Source organism: Alexandromys fortis, unplaced genomic scaffold (genome assembly GCF_014885135.2).
Source record: "Alexandromys fortis isolate MF-2015 unplaced genomic scaffold, M_Fortis_MF-2015_v1.1 scaffold_8_1_9099942, whole genome shotgun sequence".
Taxonomy (NCBI): domain Eukaryota; kingdom Metazoa; phylum Chordata; class Mammalia; order Rodentia; family Cricetidae; genus Alexandromys; species Alexandromys fortis.
This window is the reverse complement of record NW_026067898.1, coordinates 4,341,035-4,360,371: the sequence shown is the minus strand read 5'-3', so window position 1 is coordinate 4,360,371 and position 19,337 is coordinate 4,341,035. Positions and strand designations below refer to the sequence as shown.

At 40.7% G+C, this 19,337-nt stretch overlaps 1 protein-coding gene across 1 annotated transcript in view; it reads right to left on the bottom strand.

The window, feature by feature from the left end:
* The window catches only part of Cerkl (ceramide kinase like), an 88,245-nt gene that overhangs the window by 46,256 nt on the left and 22,652 nt on the right, over positions 1-19,337 (bottom strand). Inside the window, exon 2 of the mRNA XM_050120623.1 lies at positions 8,630-8,872. Coding sequence (XP_049976580.1) covers positions 8,630-8,872 — 243 coding nt within the window. The remainder of the gene's footprint in view (positions 1-8,629; positions 8,873-19,337) is intronic.

The window sequence follows — 19,337 nt, the reverse complement described above, 5'->3', positions numbered from 1 at the left end:
AATTAGCATTTAAATACAATTAACATCTTAAGAATCTAATTTAATGGCATAATTGGACATTTAATCACCCACCAAAGTAGGAAATTATAGAATAACAGATAATAATTTCAACGAATGTTTCTAATTTGATGATTTGGTCAAGTGCATAAAGTTTGACTAAGGCAGCCTCTCTGGATCCTTTGTAAGCACTGGAACAGGGAGTGATTTCTTGAGAGAGATGTTTTCAGTAATGACAAGGTCTCAAAAGTGTCCACCCAGCCAAGGGGCAAACATCCAAGTGAAGAGACAGCATGCAGGATGGGGAAATCCTCGTCAACCATACACCGGGTGGGGGTCAATACCCACACTACGGAATGAACTCAAAAAAATCAAACACTAGAGAAACAAATGTTCTAATCAATAAACAAACCGAATAAAAAGAAGAAAATACAAGCAGCAGGCAAATATTTTTTAAAATTAATATCTGGGGTGCCTGTGCCTAACATGCCGAACATCTACAACAAATCCTCTTAGCAGTTGCCCTGCAAACATGGTGAAAGAGGCCACAGAAACATTTTAAGAACCAGAAGACCTGGGAATCCGCTGTGAGATAGACTCTTCTAAAGCTAACAAGAAAGCAGGATGCAAACTAGAGGGGTCGAGAAGAGGGCTGGATTCGCAAGGGATTGCTGAGAGTCAGGGGAGTCAAATGTGGGTGAAAACGAAAACTGCTGCGAGAACATCCCAGTGCAAGCAGGTGATTCTCCCTCCTTCTCATCCCTTCTCCTCTGTCCCTTCCCTCTTTCTTCCTGCCCTCTCTCTCTTCCCCCTGCTGATGTTATGACATCAAGGAAGTGCCCCGAGAATCTGAGTGATGGGAGAACCAGCCTGCAGTAGACACAGCAAAGGCCCCAAAACCACACAAGCAGACTTGGCTTGTTCCCTCTCTTTTGGAGGGAAGGAACGTGTGTGTGTAACTAGTAGAGATAGAAAATACATGTTTTCAAGAAATGTAATTTTCCACTTGAGAGAGATCTTTTTAAATGAACTAAACTGGATGCTCTTTTGATTTTTTTATTTAGGTGCTTCTTCCCCTTACTGCTGATTAACTGGCTAATCTGGGAAGTAACTGCACATTCCTGCAGCCTCTTATCTACTGAAAATATTCCAACTCTCTGCCTCAAACAACAGCAGAGCCATTCAAAGACAACTGTAACAAGATTCCTGAAGGTGCATGTAAGAGACATAAAAACATCACACGATTATGTCAGCATCAGTGGTACTCTAATGAACGCCAGGGGGTAACAACAACTTGTTGCTAATAGGAAATATTATTTATTTCTGTTTGCACATATTATAGTTTTGTCACCTTGTTACCTTTTATTTCATTTATTGGAAAGACCGGCAGTCTGTTTAAGCCTCATCCAAGTGTTTGAATCCCTCCTACATATATATATATATATATGCTTAAGGCATTGATTGGAAGCAGGTTTGGCAAGCTCTGCTAAAGGTAGGAACCCAACAGTTAGTCACAGATCGGTGTGCTTATGCATGCTTTTCCAGTTCCTCTAGGTCAGCATAAAGAAACCATTATCACGTCTTCCATTAGTGCCTGTGCGTTTCGCCCCAAGATATTTGAGGACTCTCAATACTGACTCACAATGAGAAAGTTACGTCAGTGTTGAAACAGGAAGTGAAATATTACTGCTGGTGCCAAATTCTATTTGTTCTATGACTCTAAAGTTCTAATCGACAATGTTTGGAACAGAGCACTAGAGATGGATTATCTTCAATGAAGATGACATTGATGACAAGGGCCTGGCATCTATTTGAGTGGTAGAGTCCCAACTGCCCAACAATTGATTGAAGTAGTACTGTGACTCACACAGAAGGAAGAGCAGACACATGGCACCCATATAGTCAGGAGGAGAAAGGGGAAAACTGTAATTACGTGCTGGTAAGAAAAGATATCATTCAAACCAAGCCAATGCCATTTTCAGAAAACCCTGTCTCACTTTCAAAGCCAGTTAAAAGTAAGGTTTTTGGGCTTACATATGACCAAGAGTAGTTTTTAAAGCAGCCCTAATTTTTGTTTTTGAAGATGACAGGACACCCTAAGAAGATCAGCCTCACAGAATGCAGATTTGACCTAATGGCTAACGGGTAAAGGACTCATTGGATGACAGGAACCAGTTTAACACTCTGGAGAGCTACCTCAACGGGTGAGGTGCCACATGCCTTGCAAGTGTGAGAATCTGAGTTCAAGCCCTACAACATACGTAAAAATGTCAGCTGTGGTAACACAGAGGTCTAACCTCATGCAGGCAGAGACAGCTGGATCCTTAGAATACACTGGGCAGCCAGGCTAGCCAAACTGGTGTGCTACAAGCCCTTAAGAGATCCTGCTTCAAAGGCAGTATTACTGTTGATGAGACCCTTACGTCTTCTGGCCTCCATAGTCACATATAAGCACATTAAAACTCTTTTTTAGACCATTTTCCTTTTCTTGTGTATGAACTAAGGATTGATAACTGTTATAAGTTATTCAATTTCACTATTTCTTGTCATGCATTGTTTCAGTTCCTCACAACAAAACTCATAGGTAATTTTGCTCCTGTATGTCTAAGGCAATATATTTATAGTTCTTGATGCCTACTATGAGGATTTAATGAAATACTTCATAAAATTTGCTCACGAAGTATGGGGCATGTAGTAACTGTTTAATAAATCTCAGTCATTATCATTCGTCTGAGTTTTAAAATAATGACTCTCTGATATTCAGTGAAGAAGTCATGTTTAACTCATTTAACAGCATGAAAACTTAATTCAACATTTTTACTAGAAACATTTAGAGGATTTTCCTTCAGCACTCCAAATCTAATCACATGGCAAAACCTGACAAAGACTACCTAAATTGTTTCTTCAAGAAGCTGAATTATACAAAAGACACTGTCACCCAGGCTGCTGCCTTGCAGAACGATTTGACATTGATCGTCTCTAAAATGAATATGCTCTTCAGCTTTTATTCTCAAGGTACTCTGTCAATGAGGGAAGCAAGAATATAATTTTCTTGTACAATACAGCAATTAATTTTTTCAATATAATTATAATCAATTACATACAAAAACATATCCCTCCCTTAGGATAGGAATGCCACAAAGGGTATTGAGAAGCCCTCGGGAAGACTGCCGAGATCTTTCATTTCAAGTACAAACAGAACCAACCATTCCTAATCAACTAATTCTCCCTTCCTATCAGCTTAAATAGCAGAGGCTGTGAAAGGAGCTAGAAGTAACTAGAAGAGGCCCCTCAGCAGGTCTGTCTGTCTCCACCAACAGAGACCAGAATGGGGGAAAGGATTTGGAAACAAGCAATGACCCAGTGTGACTGAAGGAGAGATGTTGGCTGACCTTTAAGAACATATCAAACAAGAGTGTGAATGTTCTACATCCTATCTGTCTGCACAGGCATCTTCAGTAAGTGTGCTGAGTAGGGGTTTGTATATGTGCACCAATGAGACCGAGTTGTTTTAAGTTGCCATTACCCAGGGATCTTGCTCCCAGCAACATGTCAGATTAAGGAGTTCCTATCACATATCCTGAGCTTGAACTTGGTCTATCATGTGATGTTCTTGGGGGNGAGGTCTAATGCTATGGTTTGCTGTGTTTAAAGATTGACACTTGGTAAGTTTCCACACTACTCATTGCCAGAATGGAAATGATTCAAAACGTGAAACTAACGTGCTGTAGGGTTAAGATAAACCGAAGCTCTTCTCTTGCCTTATTAACAAAAATTACATGATTGCTGTGCTTTCCACTTAGAATCTCAGCTGCAACTATGACAAAGCTGGAATCTTGAATGAACTTTCTTTCGCTAAGACGATAATCTTTGAAGACTTAAGTGGTATTGGTAGTGGTTCACAATTTAACAGAGAAGCATTTCACTCTTCTCCAGCTCAGTCAACAGAAAATGGAGCTCCAATCACGTTGAGAGAAATTTGTTTTTTATTCGCTTCCTCACAAACTCCTCTCAAAGTGATTGGAACTTCGTCCTCTCCAGAGGAAGAGAAAGCTTGTAACACATCCCTAACGTGCCCAGATCAGGACACCTTCCCTTGGGAGCCCATCACAGTCCTGATTCCACCGTACCTACTGTTTTTCAAGTCATTTAGCAGACACTTTTATAGCTTTTTTCACTTTTAAAATTGTCCTATTCTTGTTTCTTTAGATTTCTTTCAATCTTGAAGATCCAAAATATCACTTGTGAGGCTGTCTGAGGTACATACTAGAAGACCCAAGGGTACTCATTCAAGTCTAGATAATCATCTCTAGGGAAAAGCCTGGATCAGGGTCCAACGGAGCTTTCCAGTTACCATAGGAAACTCAAACCTGTAAAAATAGATTGTGCCCTAATGGGATAAAAATGGACAAATCTGGTAATACACATACTATGTTTAAAGCTGTGCAGGCACTTTTTTAAAGTCAGAAACACTGTGTTAGACCACTTTTGATATAATGCTGACAATTGGTGTGAGGTGTCCTTCTGTATATGTGTTGCTTTATTGGCTGATGAAGAATGCTGCTTTGGTTAATGGCCTAACACAGAGTGAAGCCAGGCCTGGAAACTATCATTCTAGGCTGTTGTGAGCCTGCTGGTGTGAGTGCTGGGAAGTGAACTCAGGTTCTCTTCAAAAGCAGTACACACTCTTCACCATGGAGGCATCTCTCCAACCCCACATTATTTCATTTTTGTTTTTGAATTTTCTGTTTGCTTGCAACACACAGCACAGAGTCTGGTGCAGAATTTGTGTTGTGTGAATGAAATATACTGCTTGCTAGATGTAATTTTATGAAAACTTTTCTATGACGGAAGTTGAAAAAGAACCTGGGCACACACCTGTAATGGGGAGGCTCCAAAATGAAGAATCTGAGTTCAAGGTTAGCGTGAGCTATCCACACCTTGTCTCAACAATACAAATAAAACGCCGGGCGATGGCGGCACACGCCTTTAATCCCAGCACTCGGGAGGCAGAGGCAGGTGGATCTCTGTGAGTTCGAGGCCAGCCTGGTCTACAAGAGCTAGTGCCAGGACAGGCTCCAAAGCTACAGAGAAACCCTGTCTCGAAAAAAAAACTAAAAAAAAAATACAAATAAAACAAAGAAAGTTAAAAGATCCTGTGCTCAACTATACTTAGAAAATAGGGTCAAGAGTGAAATTAATTGACGTTTAGATAAAAGAAAAGTGTTCTTTTATATTTATAAACCTGTAATTATTTAGTCAATGTTAATTAGTTTTCAAATCTCGAGTATTTTGATAATGCTTTCTTCCTCCAGCTACTGCTGCCAATTTTCCCTTAAAAATGATCACATCTTATTGCTTGCTTGGATTCCAAGCATAACTGTTCATATTTAGAAATAACAGTGTCATAACTATATAAAACTGCAATTGTTAGGTTAATTAAGACAAGACCACCCACTTGAGGCTTGAATGTCTCCATGTTTTTCTCCTTAGAAAATGGATGGAAAAAGGTGTAAGTCCTGGCAAATCTTACTTTTCTTGAAAATTGAAAATCTACTTGTTCAATCAAGACAAAATTCAAAATATTTTTTAATTCAATGCCATTTTCAAGACTGACTTGTTTTTACAAGCAGACCCAGTTAGAAGAAAGAACTTTGTCCTTGGAATTAAAATATGGTTTTCTAATATTCACCTGAAAGTTATATATATTTTTGACATGCAAAATCTTTGTCACCTCTCAAATTTTCTACACACACACATACACATACTCTTTAGGTGGGGAGTACTGGGCAGGGGCATAAGCAATGAGCAATCACTCTCTGCCAAAACTCAAGTACTGTGTCAAGAAGCAGGAAGGTTGGATATAAGGCAAAGAGACCTAAGTCCAAGGAAAGACCAGGAGGAGTTGGGCAGCAGACCTTAGTGCTCTGCCTGAAAGGAGACAGGGTTTCTGCCACTCACAGAAGAAAATTGGAGCCACCTGTATTTCATTCTCAGGTGACAAACAGTTTAATAAATTCTTGAATTATATAGATATTAAGAAGGGTGCGAAACCATTAGACTCTAAGCTGGAAAGGGGAGATCCGGTATGATATAAATGGCAGAGAGCTTTGCAGCCTCAGACATGCCCTGTGCCACAGATGTCCCAGACTGCCTCCGATGGGATGAGAAGCTGACCCCCACAGGACACTCTGGGTCCCTAGATGAAGGGACAGAGAGGATACTGTCATCTCCTTTAGCTTCTTTCACTGTCACCAGAGGCTTTCAACCCTTATTGTCTGCCTTGGTCGGTGTTTAGAAGTCAATCTATTTGCTTTCAATGAGCAAAATAATTTTGCACTTCAGGAGCAAGCCAGAGAAAATGAGCCTATATTATCTCACTTATCTAAACCAAAAGTTCAAAGTGAGATCCCCAGAGGACGTTTGGCAAAGATGTGTAGTTTATTCACCTCTGTAATTTCGCTAGATTTTTAACCCTAGATCAAGACAAAACATCCTTCATTAAACTAAATATTTGGACAGTGTTTTCAGAGGTATTTTGTTTGGGTTGTGACGAGTCTCTCTACTCCTAGAACATTGCTTTTTACCAAATTGAGGTTTGCTCAGATCTCCTCTGCTGGCTTGCTGTTGACTTTATGGGTTAAGATATATTGAATCTGCCCCAGCAGCTCTTCATAAGCCCTCTGGGAGATTTCTCAGACCTTCAGCACAAGGAAGAGGTTCACTTTCCTATGCAAATGATACATTCTTAATTTATTGACTGTCCAAGCCTCCGGAATACCTACTCGTGTTAATAAATTTAATTGAAATCTAAATACGGCTTTGAAAAAACTAACTTATTACAATGGATTTTTTTTTCTAGTTACAAACACACTTTCTGTTTGTAGAGAGATGAGCTGAACACTGGCCTATGTATGCTCCTGTCCTTTTGAAAGGCAGGTCCTCTAAAGACCCCAAAGGAACTGATGAGGAAGCCGACTCTCCCAGGCTCATCAGTCATGAGCAAATATTTAGCAGCTATCCATCATGGGCCAGTGGGACCCCTAAGATATTCTGGCTCAGCGCTGTTGAGGCTGGAAGCTGCTGACGTCACCATGACCTGCTTTCTGTCTGCTATCCAGCACTGTCATTCAACCCCAGACTGTAACAACCACCCAGCTGCTTCTGCGCTGCTAAATCTGATGCACTACTTTAAATGGATCAATGAGAAAATAATCTCTAATCTCCAAATGAGACCTTGTAATTAGGTAAAGTCTATACATCTGAAGTGCATGATATTTAATACCTCTAGCATCCCAGATATAAAAAAAAAAAGTCACTTCAAAATTTCAAACACATTAGATCCCTTACTTGCCATGCTCTCATGAGCATACTCGGGCATTTCTTCAGAAAAATCTACCTAAAGCTAGACAGCTCTCAGCGAGGAAAACGCGTAGCAAATTACAGATGATCTTTTTAGAAAACATATTTTCATATGCCCAACACATAAATACACTTTGCTAGCAATGTGTGGATACGAGGCAAGTTAGTTCTAAAAGAAGCTCAACAGAAATGTGAATTAGGACAATGCAGATCCTTCTAAAAATAACACATAGGGCTGGAAAGGGGAGTCAGCAGGAAGCGGTGCGTGCCCCGGAAACCTGGCCACCAGAGTTCAAGATCCAGTACCCACAGGAAAGTAGGAAGAGAGAGTTAACTCCACAGAGTTCTTGTTGCCTGGTCTCCACATATGTACTATGGCAGATATATCCACATAAAAAAATATAAAATTTTAAAACGCAATTAAATTATTTACAAACTTTTTAGGGAATGGCTCAGTGGTCAAGATAAGCCAGGTTTGGTTTGTAACCGCAGTCCCCGAGGCTCCAATGCCTCTCCATACACATGGTGCACAGATACACATGTAGACGAAGCACCCATACACATAAATAAAATAAGTATCTGTCTTACCTCAGATTACCAAAACTCCATAAATGGGGCTCTTCGGAAGTTAATTTAGAATTCATTTTATAAGATCAGGATTATTCAGCTGCCCAAATCAGACAATTACACTATGAAAAATCTAAAGGTAATACCTTTTATGGATACTTGGGGAAGAATTCTTTAACCAAGTTTTACCAAATTAATTCAATAGCATATTTAAAAGAATTCTATGCCATGATAAAGTGAGATTTATTCTTGAATGCAAGGATGGTTAAATACACAATTATCAATCACTGTACTATGTCAATCATATCAACAAAATACTGAGAAAATTATGGTTTTTCTTAGCTGACATTATAAAAACCACTTGGCAAGACAGATGATCCCCTCGTGATGAAAACAACAAACAGGAGACAGAAAGGCCTTCCCTGGCAATCAAATGTTCCTTTTGCCCAGAACAATAACTTCTGGTTTTAAATTCTTATTTTATGTTTTATGGGTGTTTGGCCTGCATGTATGTCTGTATCATATATGTTCCCGGTGCTCATGGAGTCCAGAAGAGGGCCTCAGATCACAGGAACAGGAGTTAAAGAAGGTTGTGAGCCACTGTGTAACCACGGAGCCACCTCTCCAGCCCCTGACATGAGATGGGACTTACCTGCATCAATGAAGACCATGTTCAGTAAAAATTCCTGTGACGGGTACGTACCTTCCAGAATTTTCTTGAACTCTCTGAACCATATGTTGCAGTGGTCTTCACTCAAGTTGATAAGATCAAGCGTAGAATCCTTTAGCTTGTTTGGCTGCTCCTTCGTGCAGATGAAAAGGGTGATACCCAGGAGTGTGCCTTGGCCCGACTGCTTCCCAGAGCAGCGCCGCTTCAGCTTCACGGAAAATATGCCTTCCAGTTCTATGGACTCTTCTCCGCCTGGCGGGTGACACTTGGAACCTCCTAAAGAGAGATTAAACTCTCAGTCAAGACTGTTGCTCCCCCATTTCAAGTGTATAAAAAATGTCTGAAACCCGCAGAATTTTAATCACTTGGAATTTTATGGTTTTGCCTTTTTTTTCAACCTCAGTCTCAGCATGAGTTAGAAATTAGAGAGATGAAAAATCAATTTCCTCAAAGATAATGAAAACCTGAAGTGCATGGCACAGACTCTGTCACACAAGGCTTATTATGACCTTCAGAATCTTAAAAACGCCCAATGTAGAAACAAATGTACAAATAACCATAGACAAAGCAACCTTTTAGTAAGAAATTAGCAGCAAGACAGTGATTCCTAATACTGAAAAGGTGAAAAACACAGACTTTGCTCATGCACACGAGTCTACGATGGCTTCTTAAAGCAGAGGAAAGACCTTTAAATGTGCATATGACATGAAAGCAGAAAAGAGCGGGTTAGGGGGGAGCAAGAAACAGCAAGAAGACGATAGAGGGGATGAAGAAAGATACTGGGGAGCCATGGATGAGAATAAAGTATACTATATATATTATATATATTGTATATATGTGTATATACTTATATTTGCACACACACACATATATATATACATATGACTTTGTATGCTAGCTTTAAACTTTATTTAAAGGTAAAAAGCACACGGGGTTGGAGATGTGTCTCAGAAAAGAACAGACTCTGATGCTCTTATAGAGAATTCACAAGTCCTCGGCTCCAGTTCCAGGAACTCCCACACCCTGTTCAGGCTTTTATGGGCATCAGGCATACATGCAGCTTCTATACATAGGTATGTAGGCAAAACATTTATACACGCAAAATAAAATAAATAATTTTTAAGAAATTAAAAGTACATGTCTTAAAATTTTTTAGGTTCACCTCTGACTGTGGAATCAGAAAACAACTGTGGTAAATGAGCGCTTACAGGAGAATGGGTTTATACTTCGAAACACAACTATGTCAGACAGTGAAGAATAGCAGAGACTGGCTTGAAACAATTAGAGTGCACATAAGGCTGTCACTTAGAGTGGGCACCGTACATCATAGCGTCTGGCAGGGTGTCCAGCCACAGGACAGGGGAGAGGGCAGTAGTGGGGCTTATGGTCACAGCCTTGGTTGAACAGGAGTTAGTGCTTCACAAGGGCCAAGCTGATCACAGATCACAGCGACCACACTGCGTCCGAGAACGTTGTAGAGGACTACGGCAGCGCGGAGCTCTGGCCTGAGCCAGGAATTGCCTTGCACTGTGCGGAAGGCCAGAGGAGGAAGAGCTAGCTACTAGAGAGACTAAGTTCATAAGGCTCAGAAATCACACAGGTGTCCCTACCAGGAAAAGTAGTAGAACACAGATATCCACGGGGCATGGGAACAGCATTTAGAAGAGTTTCTCATTAATGCTTGATTGCAGGCTGCTGGGGTTCTCTTAACAAGGCTGAAAAGCAAGCCTTGGAGGAGCCACACTGTTCCCAGTAAACCAGACATGTGAGGGCATTCATGGGCACATTAAAACATCCACTATCTCCAACTGCCAACCCCACATAATAGCATTTACAAAGACGCACGTGTGTGCGTGTGTGCGTACGATTGGGTATAAGAGGAAACACGAGGAGAGCTAGCACACAGCAAGGGCAGGGCTGCTGAGGCAGCAAAGGGCAGAGAAAGGTTCACACTCTTCGGTGTCAGGGCTTCCTGCAACCTGGGAAGAAACTCTCCAATGAAGACAGGTGTATGTGTTCTGCAGGTTTAATTGCCAAGACTGCTTTCTAAGCTTCATCAAGAATGGTGACCTCATCTCCTAACCACCAAATAAAATATAGCCTGACTGTCAGCGAGCACATGCAAGCTCCTGGAGGGAAAAATGGAGAAGAAAATCCCTTTTCTCCATAATTAGGCAGAAGGATCAGGCAAACGAAAAGTCCATTTTTCAAACCTGTCACTCTTAGAAGGCTCAGGTTTCTGGCCTGGCTGCGATCTAGTGTGCTCCAATCTCTTGGTGACTTAATCAACACACTCACTGTATCAGAGCCAATGCCTTTTCTCTAAGCATCCAGAAATTATATGTCATAGAAAGTAAGAAACCTATTACGACAGTCACCACCCAAACTGATCAGTAGAGTGAGCCTGTTAGACGTGAAGTCATTCACACACACACACACACACACACACTTTTCTACAGATGCCCACCAAACACCCTCCGTCATTCAGGAGGACTTTCCTCAAGCAGAGACTTCTCACACTGCCATGCTCGGGATGGATTGTTCACATGTCAAAGATAAAGAACCTTCTGTAACTTTCATTCCTGTGGGCTATATGCATCTTCATTAATGTTTGGAAAATTAAAGCTAGACATTTTAAAGCACACAAACACAAAGACTGTCTATCACCACCTTTGCTACTTCTGATTATCTAAACTTTCTGGCTAACTGCTTAGGACATAAACAAAAAGACATAGCTGACGAAGGAGGGAGAGGGAGAACTCCAACTGCATTATAGGCTGGAGCACAATGGACTTACAAGACTCCAAAGAATCAACTGAATCTGTAGACATAATGAAAAATGCAGACATATCCAAAAACACGTATGAGGAAAAAAGAAATTGCATACAAATTAGCATCTTGTACTCTGAATAAGTTAGCAACAATTGATGCCAGAATTGAAGGAAGGAGGGAAGTCATTCAAAACTGACTGGAAGACAAACTGAGTAGCAGGAGCTGTCAAGTTCCAAGATTACATATCTTGCAGGTCTACTATCTCCCTTCAAGAATATTTATCATACAGCTTTAAGCCAAAATCTCAGTAGACATTTTTATGTTTGGATGAGCAAGGAACCAAATCAAATGATGTTCAAGTTCTCTTGGGAGAGTAGACTTCGTTAGTGAGAAAAAGGCTTCTCCAAGGAAGACAACTGCCTGCCCTGGCAGGTGTCATTTGTGGAATGGCAATCTTTTCCATTCTAGAAAGAGAAACAAGTGGGCCAGAGAAATATGTCTGTGCACTTGAAAATTCACTAATGTGGCAATGGTGGTGGATCCAAACTAAGTGGAAATGAGGGAAAGGTGGTCAAGAACTTACCAATCATTTGAAGAGATGGAGCCCTATCCAATAATTTATCGCAATATTTCTAGATTAGAAATTTATATAACCTTAAGTTTGAAATGTGTCAAGTATACCAAGACAATTAGAGAGATCAAGCTAGCTGACCGAAAAATTATTTAATCACTTTAAAAGTCCCAAAGATTCATAAAGAAAAGTCACAAAGAGAGCAAAGGCCAAAGAGAGATATTTGCAATGCTTTCATGGAAAATTACATAAAAGACTCAAGCAGGCATTCCACAAAAGAAGGAATGCGAATCAACCAGCAAACATATGAAAAAGTTCAACCTCATTAGTAATCAAAGAAATGCAAATTTAAACAAGATACCACTCACTGCCTTTTAGATTGGCATGGGATCAAAAGTAAGGGTGGGTGATGGTATAGCTAAAGGGAAGCAGCCTTGGTGCTGGCGAGAAGGCACAAATGGCAGCTGCTGGGGAACATGTTGGGAGAACCTATCAAAAGATCTCCAAATGTTAATTGCCGCAGTACCCGTAACAGCAAAACTATCTGAGGCCACGGTAGTGTCCGCCAGTTGGAGGATGGTTGATGGAATCATGGCTGCCTTCGGTAGCTCTTAACTGAACGAGTTTCATTGTTGTGTCCTCATCCCAAAAGACAGTGATGCTAAGAAGAATGAGTGCTTGCAATAAAAGCAAATTACACAGTTGTGTGTGAGTAAGGGGTGGGGCTTGATCCATTTACATAATACAAAGAACGGAAGAAATAGCCACAGGAAATAGCGAACATCAGTCACCTTTTAAGAGAGATAATATCAGGAACATGAGGTTGAGTTTTTCTTATAAATTTTCGTTAGATTTGCCTTCCAGCAAACAGCAGGACATGTAATCTTAAGCGTAGAAAAGGAAAAAAAAAATTGGGGCATGGTGGCTCAGTGGGGAAAGAGGCTTGCCTTCAAGGCTGTCCACAAATTCTGAGCAACTCCTGAAAATTGTCCCCTGACCTCCACCTGACACCCTCACACATGCTCCCTGAAGGAAGAAGTGGGAGAGAGAAGAAGGGAAGGAGGAAGGGAAAATGCTTTTGTATGCATGGTTTTAATGAGAAATTTTATTTTTCAGAATTTATTTCAAAAGAATAAATAATAAACACAACTGAAGTAAGCAAAAGCTCACCTAAGTGTTTAGATAAAACTTGGAAACAATTTAAATGTGCAATAATAGAATGTGATAGAAACACGTCGATGCAGCAAAAGATTATAGCACAATTACAATTTAGCCTTCCCAGTAGAACAGGGTATTAAAAAGCATGATGGTATTCTGTACCCTCGGCTTTTAAATGTTTTTATCTTAAGGCTCCAGCCTAAATGTTTTACCATCAAAGTGGGTGGTGCTTAGCTGTACCTTTTTTATTTGTTAAAGTTTGTAAGCTATAAGCGATAAACCTACCGGCTTTAGAAGTGAGGTTAATGAAGGTCTCTCCCAGAACCCAGTGGAAAGCCCTCGGGCTAGCCTTAGGAAAGGCTAAAGGTTCTGGAGATTATCTGATGGGCTGAACTGAAAATCTTAGGTCATTATTTCTCCTCAGCCGCTACTCCAGGACACCCTTTGGACACTCTCAGGTTACACGGATACTAATACCAAACACGAGTAAAGAACAAAAGATGACAAATCTTTGTGTTGTGGAAGGAAGTCGCGACTCAATAAAGACTGACCACCTGTCTGACTCTCTGCAAAGATTATTTTAAGAATGATGTGGATTTCTTCTGTTCTACAGATGAATCACAAAAAGGCTTCTGAAAACAAGGAAGCTATTTTAAGTGTTGAGCGTGAGGGTTAGGGCTGAAATCTGCTTGAATTCTTCTAAGGGCCTGAGCTGACTCACTCTGGCCACTCCTCGGACGGTGCCAGTTTCTGTCCCAAAGCAAACGTTTTCATAATTACACGTGAAAACTGTATTTCCACGAACAACCCGACACAACCAGACTGGAGAGAAGAGCCGAAAGAAGCAGCTGGCCTCTTGGCATGCCTTTTAAATAAGTTTGACTTCCACCTTAAGTGGTACCTTTGTTGCGGGGAAAACTCTGGAGTCAAACTTTAGAAATCGCATTTGACCTCAGGAGACACAAATACGGAAATGATCTCAGAGGCATCGCTTTCAGGCTACTTATGTTAGCTCCTCACAGACTGCAGACAGCTCTGCTTGGTGGCATGTGGCTTATTATTTGAAATCTATTGGCTCGTTAGGATCATATTGGTTGTTGCTAGCCGCTTCAGAACACTAACTGTCCTCTCGTATTACTTACAGAGATACTGGGACCATCTGTTCTTGCAAGGGATTTAAGTATGCGTCTATTGGATAGCATGCTATTTATTTAATTCAGTGCCCACTTCCTATTGTATCTTCTTGGGGGGGAGGGGGAGCCAATTTAATTACAGGAATAAAGATAACCTTTCCTGGCAGGTTACCCTGTCACCATGAGAGCAGAGCAGAACCTGCTCAAAGTGGGTTACAGAGGCCGGTAAGGAGGGCAAAGCCCCATGATACTCGAGGATACCGAGCAAAGGTTTAACAAAAATAGGACAGTGAGTGGCACTTTTAAAAATATTACTGTAAGCCCGGGGCTTGTCGGCATCAATCTTGGCACATCTGCCTGATGCGGACCGTAAACAGGATTAAAGCTGGGCTTATCTGCCTGGTGCTAATTGTGGTCACAGTTCCCCCACATGTCCACTTTTTAAAACGCTGCCTGAAAAACAAAACGAAAACCCCCAGCCTGCTGGATAGATGGCTCCCACACAGCACCCTGGACGCACACCGTCATTATTGTGGGCAATATGATGCCACCTAACAGGTTTTTGGTTTGTTTTTTTTTTTTTTTCTTGGCTCTTCAGAATTACTTATCTAATCCCCTAATTAAAAATACAAAATTCTGTTTGAATACACCACATACTGAGATAAATCTGTGAAGCAAGGGACCAATAAATTTGAAGACACTCTAATTGTAAGAAGAAAAACAACGTAATTGTTAATAATCAGGTTAAACTAGGGTTTAGACAAATAGGGCCGACCCTGTCGTCAGCTGAAAACCTGCCCCAATGCATTGCTCCCCTGGAGAATGTGGCAAAGTGTTTGTTAGCAGAGACGCTCAGACCCCTAAACACGCCCGCATATCAAAATGCAAATTTGGAGAGCTAGCATTCTTGTCTAGTAAAAAGATACAGAAACTTTCATCTTATTTTGAGAGAAAAACAGATTTCCAATCCGCTACCAATCTCACATTTTCACTAGATCAAATTTAATATTAATGACGATGTTCCTGCTTCTGGGTTTCTTCCATTCATTTATTCCAGTCAAGTGTAGGCACCTCAAAGACGTCTCTTAAGATTATAAACATTTGAGACTATAAAGGCATTTTTGCATCAAGTTAACAATGAACTAAAGAAAAGTCAAGGAAATTTAAATATTCTCTTGTTGTTTGGGTTTTAAAATACATATAAACATGCCAATTTTTTATTCAGAACAAGACTCACATTATAAGAAGTGAAATAATTAAAAAGACAGTCTATATTTAATCATAATTATTACAACATTGGCATTAGAAAATATAGCATTGGTTAAAATATTAGGCAATGACTCTAATTCCACACAATCTTTTATGCTAAATCTATTTCTTGATATAAAGTATATTCACATTCCAGATACCTTGGCCAATTCTGAGAGATCAGTTTTCTCTAAATCTCTGCAACACAAAAACATTTAAATTTTCCTGACTTTTCATAAGAGACATATTGGAGGTGCTTAGATATAGGAAGCACAGACACAAGAGAATTTCTATTCTATTGAAGACGGCACTTCTCCATGTCCGCCGTCTTGACATCTATCGCAGAAGCAATAGTGGGTGACTAGACAACTGCTTCTCGCGAGACCACAGACAAGACCATTCACTTTGACTAATAATCACCTGCCTCCTCCACTAGAGGTCCTTGATGAGGAAGAAGGCTGTTTATTGATGTTTACATCCCATATGCCAAGTATATACAAAGCACCGCTGCCACAGACAAGAGGGATGGCTCTCTCTAGGGAAGCCTAGACACTACCCGAGATGCGGCTCATCTCCCCATTAGTCAGGGAACACCATCGCTATGCAAAAGACCAACTGACCGGGAATGTGTCTCAGAGGACAGAGCGCTTGCCTGACATGCAGGAAGCCCTCCTTGGGTTCGGCCACAGAATCAGGTGTCAGAGTACACATTTGTAATCCCAACGCCCAGAAGGTGGAGGCAGTAGTAGTAGTACCAGAAATTGAAGATTTTCTTTGGCTATGAGAGTTCAAGGCCAGGCTGAGCAAAAGACCGCTGACAAGGAAGGCTTATAGCATTTGGTCATAGCTATTTGCCCAGGGTTCTCTGGAAAATGAACAAAACTAGTCAAAGAAAACAACAAAAAGTGTCTATAATAAAAAACAAGATTTTGTGGCTATGACTCCAGTCCCACACAATCTTCTATGCTAAAGCAATTTCTTGATATAACGTTTATATCAAGTTTTCTAAAAGATGTGGGCTTTACAGCTTCCCATCATAATGGAATTTTCTGGAGAGACTGGCAAGGATTATTAATACGTTTGACTTTTAAAAAGTAATCTACAATAAAATTCATTAAGATCCTAAAACTCTAACACAGGAGTCAGTTTTCCAAATGGTCATTTTATAAAAAATCATGCCAGAATAATTGCTCTGTTCAAACAGCAGGATGAGATCAATTAATTGAAACTGTTGTGATTCCACACTGTAACTCCGCGTTGAGAAGCCAGTACTTGGTGTGTTGGCTGTGGCTTCAGAGTGGTGGTTACAGGGGATATAACGTGATTTCCTTTCCTACACCTGAGTGAAGCTGGATCTTCCTCAACGCATCAACCAAGACAAATACTCACAACAGACTGAAGCAGAAGAGGGAGAAGCCAATGCCATTCCCTATCCCACCAGATGTTAACGAGACTCCCAAAGCTATAGACAGTCCAAAGAGTAGCACGGCTATTGTGTTGTTTGAAGAAATGTCTTAAATAATTAAATAAGTATGCTATTTATATTAATATATAGTAGACTTACTATCATATTTCTTTCCTGTGATGCTGGGCATCTAATCTAGGGCCTTCCATATGTCAGGCAAACATTGTTGAGCTATACCCCCAGGGCTTTATTTAATATTTTAAAATGTATTTTATTTATAACATAACAAAAAAAAATCAGTGAATCTAACTCGTATATATTGTGGTCTTCAATAATTTATTGTTGCTTCAAATCAAAGTTTAGAACCCCTGATTTGCATAGAAGACACAACCTAAAGAACATGCTTTAATCTGTTTTTGTATTAAATAGCTACAGTTTTATTGTTATTGTTGGATTTTTTAGGTTTCTTTTATATATGAAAACTGATGAAATATAATAACACTTCAAGTTATTTCGGAGTCATAGCATGATTTTATGCAACAAAATCAGGCATTGTCATTCCTTCAAGAAGTGGCACATGGCCCACTTCTGCCTGGACCATTGATGGTTCACCGTATTGTCTTCCTGTCCCCTTGGATTCTTTCCTGTGTCACTTCCATCTTGATCCCTTAATAGAAACACTGATAAACCCAGGGGCGGAGGGTTCTACAAATGCCATTCACAGGAGATATGAAATTAATGGATCCACTCTAATCTCATAATCAAGCTAATTCTTGGCCTTATCAGTTCATATATGTCTATCAGGTTGTACACGCTGGTAACTCATATCACACCAGATGCCTGTCAGACGGATTCTCTGTGCGCCTCAAGAGGGCTCGTTCTGCTAGTATGTTCAGGCCCGTTCTCATTTGTGCTTTCTGTATCCCAGGACTTCGCTCAGTGCTTCAGAAATAGGTCAGCCTCCCAATAAATGCTGATTGTGAGCACAGCCACAGCGATCAAGTGAATCCTAATCACACCATGCACATGGCCGCCTCTGAACCTTTGCTCCTCCATTTCCTGGCAAATGGAAGGCCTTCTTGACTCCAGTCTCTTCAAACATTAACCAGCTCTCAAAGCACATTAGGTCAGTATTCCCAGGAATACCCTTCACTGCCGAGTCCTTCTAAATCCTCCAATCCAGAACTACCTAAGAGTCACACACCAGCTTCCACTACCAGCATTATGTTCACTTCCTGTGCCTGTTCTCTTCACTAATGAAATGATTCGCAACTTATACCACAGTCACAGCCAAGTCAGAATGCAGGAGTTTAAGGCAAGCACAAAAGCTTTATTCTTTCATTTTATCATTTTGGACATTGACTATATTCCAAATATTTCTTTTCCATATTGAAGTGCTGTTATTTTTTCACTTGACCTTATGGTCAACCACCTGTTTGAGAAGAGCTAGAGTTCCTTGGGTTTTTGCCCTTCAACTTGCTAGCCTGGGATCTGGGACAACGATGATAATGTCTTCTATTGGGGTGTGTACTATCTACTTTATCAACACTGCTACTTGATGCTTGGCAGGATCGAGTCAGGGGAAGTAAGGCTTGTTTTGACTCATACTGTGAAGAATGCAGGCCATGACGAAAGGAAGGCATGGGGTATGCCACATTTCGGCTGCTTCAGATCAAAAGTCAGGAAGCAAAGAGGTGTCATCTGGACAGAGCCCAGCTGGGCAATACCATAAATCCTGACCTCCCATTGTCCTCCATCCAGTGACCTGCTTTCTCCAATTACGCCCCACCTCCTAAAGGTTCCCCAACCTCCCCAAACAGTGTCACCAGCTGGGAACCAAGTTGAAACACAGGTGCCCAAGGCTACCTTTTACATTTAAACTATAATGGATTTTGAAGAAGGTGGTCTGAACATGGGCTTGGAGCTAAGCCAAGACAACACTTTAATTCCACAGTCCAAGCCAATTTGCTCTTCTTCTTTCTGGGAGACCTCGGGCTAGTCACACCTTCTTTGCTTTCAATTATGGCATTAGTGTCCACCAATGTGACGCTAGTGCAAGCTAGTTGTCCCTTGACCTTACAGAACTCACAGGGAGTTCATATAGCCTTTTATATTATTATCCCAACACTCCTGCTAGTTAAAAACACTGCAAGGTTCGTCTTATCCTTCCCCCTTCCATGTAATTTCACTTCTGAGACTATCATTTGAGGCCATAAAATTATTAGAATAGCTAAATATTTGCTTCCGGCCAACTTGACTCCTCACAAGCAGATTTGAATTGTTGGAAGACAGCAGAACCATTGCCAGAGAGATAGAAAAATTTTCTACCTAGAGGACAGGACTTCAAGCCAGAATGGTGTTCATCTATGAACCAGGATGACTAGGAACAATATGCCAAAATCCTGACCCTGTGTTAAAGGATAGAAAAGAGGCATGCAGCCTCCTAAGACCTGC